We start from the raw sequence: 12,196 nt of genomic DNA, 5'->3' as shown, positions 1-12,196 counted from the left end.
TTTATACTCTACCATTTTTTTTTCCGTAAAGTTAAATAATTTTTCAGAAAATCCAAGTTGGTCAACTATAGGAATTCAGCCATGGACTGAGAAAGTATATTAATGCTCAAAATTACTTGTTGAACACAATACCATTTGAACTGAAACTACTAAACCTACGTCACCAATGAGATGTGCCTCTAATTATGATAACATATTGAATTGAATTTATAATAAATCGTCAGACGGTGTCACGGTGATATATAGTCTCAAAATTGTCTAAAATTCTGGGAAAAAAAGAAAAATTAAAATATGCTAAAAATATACTACCTCTGTTCCCGAATAAAAGACACACTTTTTCATTTTAATCCGTTCCCAATTAAGAGTCACACTTCATTTTTACCATAAATAGTAAATAGGTCCCATATTCCATTAACTCAATTCATTCATATTTTCTTATAAAACCAATATAAAAAATGGTCTCATCTTCCACTAACTTTTTCAACCAATTTTTCTTTATATTTCTTAAAACTTGTACTCGGTCAAAGTGTGACTCTTAATCGGGGATGGAGGGAGTTAAAAAATAAAAAAGTTGATGGATAATTGACAACACAAGTCAGTCTAATTATTCCAATCGGTGCATTGCATTAAAAATATCATTAAAATATCGACGTAAATATAGCTGCGAAATCGGGCCAATAGAATGATTGGAATCAAAACAACTCGGGTCCAAGAAAAGGCACATGCACCCGCGACCCATCTGATCGTGTCCCGCCTCTTAACCACAAAAACCTGCAAAAACCTCAGAGAGAGGAACGAAAAACGAGGTTTCATGTTTCAGAATTGCTCAGAACAACAAGAGAGAGAAACATAGCCGATGATATTATTCAATAGTAGATTCTAATAAAATTACATAAAAATTCAATAAACAATTAATAAATTCGAGTAAAGGCTGGTCCCGAATATATGCTTATTTTACAATTTTGGTCATATATTTTATATTTTGAATTTTTGTATCATGAATATTTCAATTCAGAATCATAATTGGTACTCCCTCCGTTCCTTAAAATTCGGCACCATTTGATCCAGCACAAGTTTTAAGAAATGTAATAAAAAGTGGGTTGAAAAAATTGGTAGCACGTGGGTCCTATTTTTATATATTAGTTTTAAAATAAAATGTGAATGAGAATGAATTAGTGGAATGTAGGATCCACTACCAAAAATGGAAAAAGTGAAAGGTAACAAATTTTTAGGGACGGACGAAAAAAGAAATAGGTGACAAATTTTCAGGGACGGAGGAAGTACTACACTAACAATTCCATCAATTTTTAAACAGTTTTAACCCGATTTTAACCGATTTGGATGATTTTAACAGTCCCATTCGGGTTAAAATCGTTTAAAAATCGATCAAAATTGGGTTAAAACCGTTTAAATTGATGGAAATGTTAGTGTAGGATCAATTGTAATCCGAATTGAAATGTCCAGCATGCAAAAATTCAAAAGATAAAGTATATGACCGAAATCATAAAATAGATATATATTCAGGACTATTCTGGGCTTTACTCAATAAATTAATAAAAAAAACCATTCTTTTTTTTGCATGAGGTGTATGGGTTGTTCTTGATGACATATTCACAAATCATCCCTATATATCTAGTGTGTGTAAATATCTTTTCTCTCCTTCAGCTTTGAAGTTTGAGCTTTTCTCCAACCCCACAAACAAACATAGTTTGAGAAGGAAAGGATTTGAGAGAAAAACAAAAACTTTTTTTATTCAAATAGTATGAGTAATTGGTTGGGGTTTTCCCTCACCCCCCACCTCAGGGTCGGCGGCGGCGAAGAGGCGGCGGAGGAAAGCAATGGCGGCGGCGGTGGAAGCGGTTGCTTGCCTCCTCATATTCCATCCATGCCTCTGCGCTCTGAGAATTGTATACATTTGTCACCTTTCTCTCTTCAATTTCAAGATTGCATTTTTATGAACAAATCATTCTTGGGCCTATTTGTATGTTGGAGAGATTGTATGTTACCTTTCTCAGATTTCAAGATTGCATTTTTAAGCAATTCTTGGGCTGTTTGTGTGTTGGAAATTGGATTTTATTTCAAATTTCAAGACTGCATTTTTAAGCTTTCATATGGTATTTTCTTGAATTTTGAAGCTCTTACTTTCTCTACAAAAACTATTGGGATATTTGTGGATTGGAGATTGTATGTTACCTTGCTCTAAAACTTCAAGATTGCATTTTTAAGCAATTCTTGAGCTGTTTGGTATTGGAAATTGGATTTTATTTCACATTTCTCAAATTTCAAGACTGCATTTTTAAGCTTTCATGTTGTATTTCTTGATTCTTGAAGTTCTTACTTTTTCTAGTGCTACAAAAATTCTTGGGATATTTGTAGATTGGAGATTGTATGTTACTACTTACCTTGCTCTAAAACTTCAAGATTGCATTTTTATGGTACATATATATTAAATTTTTTAATCTTTTTAAATTTTTTTGGCTATTTTTAGATTGGAGATATGACAATGAGATGAATGGATCAAACCCAAATGAAGAAGAAGTCCCAAAATTCGAAGATTTCTTGGGGTGTTGCTACTCAAATTCACCTCAAAATGAACCGGGAGAGATCAACATGAACATGCCGCCAAATTTCGATGATCAAAAGAGGGAAGAAGGCTTCAGCAATCCGCCTCTGTTTTACCCGCCGTATCAGTACGCCGCCGCCGGAGCTTACTTCGGCGGTGGAGGGCTCAAGACATGGCTGGAGAAGCCGGCGGCGGAGGGCGGCGATCTTCAGGCTCTTTCTCTGACCGTGCATCCGAGCTCTCAGGTGGTGGCGCCGCTGCAGGCGGTGGCGGAGGGGAAGAAACGGGCGGTGGCGAAGTCCGGGGCGGCGAAGGAGGCCGTGCCGAGAAAATCGATTGATACTTTTGGGCAGAGAACTTCTCAGTATCGCGGCGTTACTAGGTAGAGATTTTATCTAATTTTATTCAAAATTTAGAAATAAAAATTTGATCTTTAATCAATTTTTAGTTTTTTTAGTTAATTATTTGAGCTTTTTAGGTAATTTTAAACAAAGATTTGAGCTTTAATCAATTTAATAAATTTTTGGTGTTAAGTATTGTTTATTTAGTTATTCATGGAGGAAAAAATTGTAGGCATAGATGGACTTCCAGAACAAAAACTAGAAAACAAATTGGATCTTTAATCAGTTTTTACAATTTTTTGTGTGTTAGTAGAATTTTTCAACTAAGTTCAAAGAAAGATTTGATCTTTAATCAATTTAATAAATTTTTGGTGTTAATTATTGTTTATTTAGTTATTTATGGAGGAGAAAATGTGTTGTAGGCATAGATGGACAGGTAGATATGAAGCTCATTTATGGGACAATAGTTGTAGAAAGGAAGGGCAGACAAGAAAAGGAAGGCAAGGTGAAAATTTTGATCTTTTTATTTTTATTTTTTATTTTGTGTATGTATGTATGTATTTCTAGTTCACTTTCTCAATGTTTGTAGCTTTCTTGTTTTGATTTGGACTAACTCTGGTTTTGTTCTGTTTCCGGCTTCCTTTCCGCGAAATAAACAGTGTATCTTGGTAAGATTATACCGTCACTGCGATTTGATTTAGCATTTTGATTAATGTGTGCTTGTGGAGATGTTCATGTTCTTGTTCGTGTTCGTTTTCGTGTTTTTGTGTAGGGGGATATGATAAAGAGGAGAAAGCTGCCCGGGCTTATGATCTTGCCGCCTTGAAATATTGGGGACCAACCACTCACATAAATTTCCCAGTATGTGTAGTTTTTTCTCCTTACATTTTGTTTGTGTTTATAATTGATCGTGTAACAAATTCGTTCGCGAATCAGCTAAGTGACTACGAGAGGGAGCTCGAGGACATGAAGAGCATGACTCGGCAAGAATTTGTAGCCCATTTGAGAAGGTTCGATGCGTTTCCATGACATGGTTTTTGCGTTTTTGGGTTAAATTTTGATTTCACGTTGATTTCGCAGGAAAAGCAGCGGATTCTCGAGAGGGGCATCGATGTACAGGGGAGTAACAAGGTGGTTTGCTGATATTTTTTGTTGCAATGCTCATATGTAACAATCAAGAATAAAAACAAGAACAAGAACAATCATTCATGTGCATTGTTGAGTTACAATAGACAATAGTACTATAATTGAATAATTTCAAAATTCAATAAATTTAGTAGTATGGAATTTAAGACACCCACCAGATTGGTCTTTGTCTGTTTCTTGCATACATCAATTTGGTTTGGTCTAATCTTATTATGGTTTGCAGGCATCATCAACATGGGAGATGGCAAGCCAGAATTGGAAGAGTTGCAGGCAACAAGGACTTGTACCTTGGTACTTTTAGTAAGTGTGCTGTTATTTTCTAATTCAATTTTCACATTCTGTAGCTTCCACTGCTTGTACCTCACAAGTCCACATTGAAAAATAAATGCTCTCTCATCTCATAAGTCATACACTTGCTTTATATAGGACCTGTCTCATAAATGCTAGAATCTTTGAGTAATGGTCCTTAATTTGCATCCCTAGGTCAAAATTGATGCCTATTTGTTACGATCGTCGACTGTCTAAATACTATAATACATCCCGTGTGTGTCACTTATGGTTTCTTAGGGCTTGAATTCGGCCTCAAGAATCGTCTAAATATGATATTACATCTCGTGTTTCACTTAAGGTTGAATTCGAACTTTAGAACCGACTAATAGTATGATATTACATCTCGTGTTTCGCTTATGGTTGTCGAAAAAGAACTAAATTTTGAATCATACTTAGGCACGCAGGAGGAAGCCGCGGAAGCCTATGACATTGCCGCGATCAAGTTTAGAGGGACGAGCGCGGTCACGAATTTTGATATAAGTAGGTACGACGTGAAGAGGATCTGCTCGAGCTCGACCCTGATAGCGGGAGACCTAGCCAAGCGGTCCCCAAAACACCCGGAGCTCGCGGGCGTTGAAGACTACAACTCTTGCGCTTCGTCGGCTTCGCCTCAGGCTCCGTTGCTGATAACCAATGGCGAGGAGAGAGGCGAAGCTGAGGAGCTCGCTGACATGATGTGGAATGCCAACCCGGAAGACAACCGGGCCACCAAGGATGACGCTCAACCGGGCCAGGGGCAGGGGAGTGGCGAATCGCCGGGCCCACACATGAGCCCGCCCCGGATGGACCAAGTGATCGGAGATGGGGGTGGGTATTCGCGGGGGTATTTCTTGGAGGGACAGAAGTACGTGGACGTGGGGTGCGATCTCGGTGGTTCGGGCCGGGCCGAGCCCGATGTGGGATTGGTGCAAGAGGCTCCTACATTTGCTTTGTGGAGTGAGTGAATGGTATTCAGACAAGACTTAGATCATGATAGGGTTGGTGTTAGGATTTTGTCAACTTTTGTAGGAAAATACACAACTTATTGTGGCTCAAGTGATGTAGATGGGAAAAAGGGGAGATGATTTTGCAATGGATGATGTCTTTTTTGTGTAAGTTGAGAAATGAAACCAAGTTTTTTGTTGGTTATTGAGAGGCCAATAGTAGGACTAGGACTTGTGTATATTTAAATTGGAATTGCTACCTTTTCTTGGTAGTGTTCACACAATCAATCATACTAAGATTTGAAAATTGTATCTATGATTTAATTAGTATGTTCAATTTTTAATTTTTTAAAAAAATCATTTTTCTTCTTTATCTTTTTTTTATCGAGTTTCATAGTTATATGGATTTTGAATTTAATAGTTCTAAATTTAATATATTTCACGTGCCTAAATCAATTGTAATACTACTAGGAATATGAAATTTTTTGTGTTGTGAATAATTGTATCTATATATCAAATGAGTACTATATATATAGATGTGTGTGTTTGTGAGAGAGAGAGAAAAAGAGGGCTGTCTTAAAATGTGTGCCGACTGGTCATAAACCTCAACCCCATTCCAACAGAAGGCCATCATTTTATTTTGTCGACTTTGACAATAATTAATGAACATTAGACGATTGGTTAAGCCTCACAATAAATGTTTTTCGTTTCTGAAGTATAATTAATGAAGTTTTTCTAAAAATACAAAATTAGTATGAGGAATATCAAGAATATGTTAAGGTGTAATATCATTATAGTATAAATTTGATAGTTCGGCATTATTTTTAAATAAAATTACAAAATACTACTCCATCTGTCTCACTTTAGGAGTCCCGGTTAAGTTCGGCACGGGTTTTAAGAAATACAAAGGAAAGTTGGTGAAAAAAGATAGTGGAATGTGAGTCATACTTTTATATATTAGTTTTATAATAAAATATGAGTAGAAAAATTGAGTGGAATGTGGGGCCTATTACCAATTATGGAATATTCCAACAGGGACTCTTAAAATGGGACACCCAAAAATAGTAAATCGGGACTCCTAACGTGGGACGGAGGAAGTAAGACATTAAGTTAGGAAATAATATACACATTAAAATAAGTAAATAACGCAATTCTTACAAGGTAAAGAGTAATCTCTAACAGTTCTATAACCTTTTATAAGATTGTGGTGTGATTTGTTTCCTTCTCTAACAGTATATTCTATTTACAAAATAACGCAACATCATGCTCTCTTTGTCTGCGAATAAGAGTCCCATTTTTCTATTTTAATCTGTTCGCGAATAAGAGTCTAGATTCATTTTTACCATAAATGATAAGGTCACACATTCTACTAACTTATTCCACTCACATCTCATTTAAAACTAATATATACAAGTGAGACTTATATTTCACTAATTTTTTTCATCAATTTTTCTTAATATTTCTTAAAACTTGTGCCATTATGGAATGAGACTTCTAACAGCGAATGGAGAGAGTATGAAGTACTACTCTTAATTATATTGAATATAATTCATAATCTAATGAAAATAAAATTATATAATGAAAATTTGAAAAACGGCAAAATACAAAGAGATTATAATTTATAACTTTGACAAAGAAAAGAAAAAATAAGAAAAATAAATAGCGACGAGACTAGTACATTTCCATGGCCCATCCCCTACATTTACTTTCCTCCTCTACTCTGCAATTTCAACATGCTTTTTTCCATCTCTTTTTCTGGTGCCCAACCAAAATATTGCAATTTCTGCTCCCAACCAATCATCTTTGATTTTTTTCTCCACAGTGCCTTATTTGTTATTTTGGTGTTGCTTTGACTTCCATTTCTGCAATTCCTACATTAATTTTATATTTTTATTTTCCCCCATTTTCCGACAATGTATATTTCAATTAGTTTCTCCATACAGTAAGAATTGATTTTTTTTTCCAACGAAAATATACCAAATAAATAAACAAACTGAAAACCAAATACAAAACATTTATTTCAAGAGGAGTTCAAAACAGGAAAATAAATTTTATAATATAATATATAAGTGAATGTAAAGCCTAGTTATCATTTATAGTAAAAATAAAACGAGAGCAGGCGACCAAAATGAAAAAACGAGACTTTTACCGGAGAAAATTAAACATTTAAACTCTATGAAAGTAATGGATGGGGAATGGAATTTGTTGGGCTTGAGAGAAAAGATGAATACGAGCCCACAATCTTCTTTTATATTGTGAAGACCAATTTCAAAATCTTAAATGCCAATTTTTTTTTAAAAATAAATGGGCTGACAATATGTAGCTCATGTTCTATGTGTATTAATTATATAGTATGAAACATAATATAAATAAGGAATGATATATTTTGTTTTATTAAAAATGGAATCTTGGGTAATAACTATTAACTAATACCTATATTATTAACTAAAGTAGGAAATAAGAAATAAAAATATACTCCATTAGACAAGATCCTCGGTACAATCAACCATAATTAACAAATGTCAAAATTAAATAAGCTCAAAAAATAAGATTTTAGGTTTGCCAGTGAAACGCTATAGCATGTAAATTTCCTTTTGAGAACAAAGATGATTGAAAAAAATAGTGACAGCGGCCACATAACCATATTTCCATTATTACAATTTATTTCTTTTATTATGATTTAATTTGATTTCATATTATTTTATTTCCTTGGTTATAGTATATGTCACTCTTTACTAATATGTCCGTGACATGAGACCCATATTCCGAAATTTCTCCTAATTAATTTGCTCAAAATCTCTCTACTTTCAAATCAAATCTCGTGAATTGAAAATTTCTCCAATTTTCCAATGCTTGTTGCATGGGAATGTCATATATTTCAAAGATTATGAATTAATAACACATGTGTTTTATTTAGATTGTTAATAATGATTTCTCAGTTCATCTCCATGATAATTCGAATTTAAAAAATTATGAATTTATAACATATATGTATCAGTGGCGAAGCCACACATGTATGGGAGTACATTTTATGTATTGAATTTTATCTATGATGAGAAATAACAAGTGAAATTAAGTCTAGTATAGTATTTATGATTTAGTAAGTGGAAAAAGGACATAAAATATTTCTTTTTCATTATCCATCTTTCTCTCGTTGCTCCTTAGGTCGGAGCTACTATTCGAAACCGAAAATAACCATAACTGTTATCAATAATTTGGGCCCGCTAGTATAAAATTTTTGGCTTCACCACTGATATGCATACCCTTTGTTTTTTTAGATTGCTAATAGTAGAAAAAATGTTTCTTTTTGTTTCTAAGAGTGATCAGTGAGTTATATGCAGTGAGACGAGAAATACAATTAGGGGGATTGTGTGTGCATCCACACGTGGTGCGTGTCTATGAGGTTATAGACACACCGACAAATATATATATGACCATGGAGTACATGGTGCAAGGTGAGCTCTTCGATAACATTATTGGAAAAGGGAGGTTCTAGAAGATGAGGCTAGGCATTATTTCCAGCAGATTATTGCAGGAGTGGAGCATTGCCATAGCAAAAATGTCGTTCATCGCGACCTTAAGCCAGAGAATTTGCTTTTAGATGGACAAGGCAACCTGAAGATTGCTGATTTTGGATTAAGCAACATTATGAGGGATGGCAATTTACTAACAACAGCTTGTGGAAGCACAAACTATATTGCACCTGAGGTGGCTTTTACTAATTCTTTTAAATATAATTGTATTTATTTAGGGTTAGGAATTAGGGTTAGGGTTAGGGTTAGGGCTAATTAAGTTAAGTTAAATGGCAGATTCTTTATGGGAGGCATTATGGGCATGAAGTGGATATTTGTTTACCATTTTCATTATATTGTTTCTAATTTCATTAACTAATTTATTATCTAAATCAATATTTTGAAAATATCTTAATCCGTGCATAACACGGGTGGAATACTGGTTACTACTAACATTCTTCTTTGACGACTAAACATCTTAACGGTATATCATTCTTTTCTCCTTGTGCATTTATTTATGATGTTAACTTTGCAACCACTAGCATACGTGTCATCCTTCCTTCCACATAGTCATTCAAATTTTGATTAGTCGTCATTTAGGGGTATATGTTACGCTACTCCCTCCGTCCCTTAAATTTTGTCTCATTTTAACCGGACACGAGTTTTAAGAAATGTAATGAAAAGTGAGTTGAAAAAGTTAGTGGAATGTGGGTCCTATTTTTATATATTAATTTTATAATAAAATGTGAGTAGAAATGAGTTAGTGGAATATGAGGTCCACTATAAAAAATGGTAAAAAGTGAAATGAGACAAATTTTGTGGGATAGACGAAAATGGAAAAATGGGACAAACTTTCAGGGACGGGGGAGTAGTTGCTAGTCAAAATAAAATACAAATACTTATTCGGATTTGAAATACTATCTTTTTAATTTGAAAATATCTAATTTAGAAAATGAAGTGACGTCCGAAAACGTCAAACGGAAGGCAAGGACTGTTGGAGCATGATTTATTTCCATGAAATTTCTCATTGTAACATAAATTAGGATATGTAAATATATATAATTTCAAATTTCAAATTTTCAAGTTTATAATTGATGTTATAATAAATTGATTACTAAGCTTAATAAATTTCTCCAATTTTCCAATGCTTGTTGCATGAGAATGTCCTATATTTCAAAGATTATGAATTAATAACACATGTGTTTTATTTAGATTGTTAGCAATGATTTCTCAGTTTATCTCCATGATAATTCGAATTTAAAAAACTATGAATTTATAACATATATGTATCAGTGGCGAAGCCACATATATATGGGAGTACATTTTATGTATTGAATTTTATCTATGATGAGAAATAACAAGTGAAATTAATTCTAGTATAGTATTTATGATTTAGTAAGTGGAAAAAGGACATAAATATTTCTTCTTCATTATCCATCTTTCTCTGGTTGCTCCTTAGGCCGGAGCTACTATTCGAAACCGAAAATAACCACAACTGTTATCAATAATTTGGGCCCGCCAGTATAAAAATTCTGGCTTCACCACTGATATGCATACCCTTTGTTTTTTTTAGATTGCTAATAGTAGAAAAAATGGTTTTTTTTTTGTTTCTAAGAGTGAGTGAGTTATATGCAGTGAGACAAGAAATACAATTATGGAGAATGTGTGTACATCGACATGTGGTGCGCGTCTATGAGTTTATAGACACACCAACAGATATATATATGATCATGGAGTACATGGTGCAAGGTGAGCTCTTCGATTACATTGTTCGAAAAGGGAGGTTGCCAGAAGATGAGGCTAGACAATATTTCCAGCAGATTATTGCAGGAGTGGAGCATTGCCATAGTAAAAATGTCGTTCATCGCGACCTTAAGCCAGAGAATTTGCTTTTAGATGGACAAGGCAACGTGAAGATTGCTGATTTTGGATTAAGCAACATTATGAGGGATGGCAATTTACTAACAACAGCTTGTGGAAGCACAAACTATATGGCACCTTAGGTTGCTTTTGCTAATTCTTTTATATATAATTGTACTTATTTATTTAGGGTTAGGAGTTAGGGTTAGGGTTAGGGTTAGGGTTAGGGCTAATTAAGTTAAGTTAAATGGCAGATTCTTTTTGGGAGGCATTATGGGCATGGAGTGGATATTTGGAGTTGTGGTGCTATTTGTATTTTCTTCTTTGTAGGACTCTTGCTTTTGATGATCAAAATTTTTCCACACTATGCAACAAAATAACGGTATGTATATTTATGTACTAAATTATGCTTTCAATTGAGATGTATCATTATATACCTAGCTAACTTATGATCAATTTTAGACTGCAAAGTACGCTCGTACGAGCCACGTGTCTGCAGGTGCTCGTGATTTGATTGAAAGGATCCTGGTCGTCGACCCAGCGAGGAGGATAACCATTGATCGTATACGACGCCATCCTTGGTTCCAACCAAATCTTCCTCCCTATTTAGCTCTCAATGCACCCCAACCTCTAAATATGGTAACAAATTAATTAACCATTTGGTTTTCCACAAGTTTCCGAAAAAATCATATGCAGTTTGATTATTGTTGCAGCTTGATAAAGAAATCATTAAGCAAGTTGTTGGGTTAGGGTTTGTGAGGGGCTACCTTATTCTTTCACTGCATGCCAACCTACAAAATAATGTATGTAAACTAACAACTCTCTAATTTGAATTATTTTTGTTTTAATGAAAATTTCTTATGATACTATAAATGATGGCCTTAATTATGGTGCAGGCTACCGTTGCGTACTATATACTACTCCCTCCGTTCCATAATAATAGGGGCGTTTTTCCATTTCCGTCTGTTCCATAGTAATAGAGTCATTTTCCTTTTTAGTAAAAGTCAACACATTTTTCCACACCTACTTTACTCTCTTCTTACTTTTTTCTCTCTTCATTTCTCTACCTTTTTCATTTTCCACTTTATTCTCTCTTTACTTAACTCACCTAACACAATTTTTCTTAATATCCGTACCGAAAAGTTTTGCCTCCATTACTATGAAATGGAGGGAGTATTGGACAACCATCCCCGGGCCTAATGCAACCACTTCCTCTTCTTGATGCGGCTTCGGTTCATCACTATGCTTATTTCTTGTCGCAAATATCTTCTAATTAACATCCATTTAGATAGATAATGTATTGTAGGGGTCATATTCTAATGCTTATAGCACACTAATTCAAAATCAAGACTAAATCTCCACTCTTAATTGATCACCTCCTTGTATCGTAGTAGATCACTTGTTAGGATTTTATTTTGTGTTGGAAACTGGAAATACCAAAAATCGTTATCTATTAAACATGATTGTGTTTTAATGCGTAAGTTTTTAATTTCTCTATAATCCAATGTTTGTTTAACGATG

At 34.3% G+C, this 12,196-nt stretch overlaps 1 protein-coding gene and 1 pseudogene across 3 annotated transcripts; both read left to right on the top strand.

Moving 5' to 3' along the window:
- Window positions 1-1,654: 1,654 nt before the first annotated feature.
- LOC125203512 (AP2-like ethylene-responsive transcription factor AIL1) lies at window positions 1,655-5,508 on the top strand. 3 transcript variants are annotated; one of them, XM_048101867.1, is made up of 9 exons: window positions 1,655-1,907; window positions 2,489-2,945; window positions 3,327-3,409; window positions 3,564-3,572; window positions 3,677-3,765; window positions 3,841-3,914; window positions 3,985-4,035; window positions 4,274-4,341; window positions 4,777-5,508. In XM_048101867.1, exons 1-9 carry the CDS (start codon window positions 1,763-1,765, stop codon window positions 5,322-5,324), a joined length of 1,524 nt encoding a protein of 507 aa, XP_047957824.1. In that variant the 5' UTR covers window positions 1,655-1,762; the 3' UTR covers window positions 5,325-5,508. The 3 variants fall into 3 exon arrangements, with proteins under 3 accessions (XP_047957824.1, XP_047957823.1, XP_047957826.1); XM_048101866.1 differs by having other exon boundaries at window positions 1,656-1,907; window positions 4,274-4,350; XM_048101869.1 differs by lacking the exon at window positions 1,655-1,907 and adding an exon at window positions 1,929-1,997 and having other exon boundaries at window positions 4,274-4,350.
- Window positions 5,509-8,701: 3,193 nt separating this feature from the next.
- Window positions 8,702-11,967, top strand: LOC125206972 (annotated as a pseudogene).
- The last annotated feature ends 229 nt before the right edge of the window (window positions 11,968-12,196 follow it).

Source organism: Salvia hispanica, chromosome 2 (genome assembly GCF_023119035.1).
Source record: "Salvia hispanica cultivar TCC Black 2014 chromosome 2, UniMelb_Shisp_WGS_1.0, whole genome shotgun sequence".
NCBI classification, from domain to species: Eukaryota; Viridiplantae; Streptophyta; class Magnoliopsida; order Lamiales; family Lamiaceae; genus Salvia; species Salvia hispanica.
The sequence above is the reverse complement of the archived record's forward strand: the minus strand, read 5'-3'. Positions and strand labels throughout refer to the sequence as shown.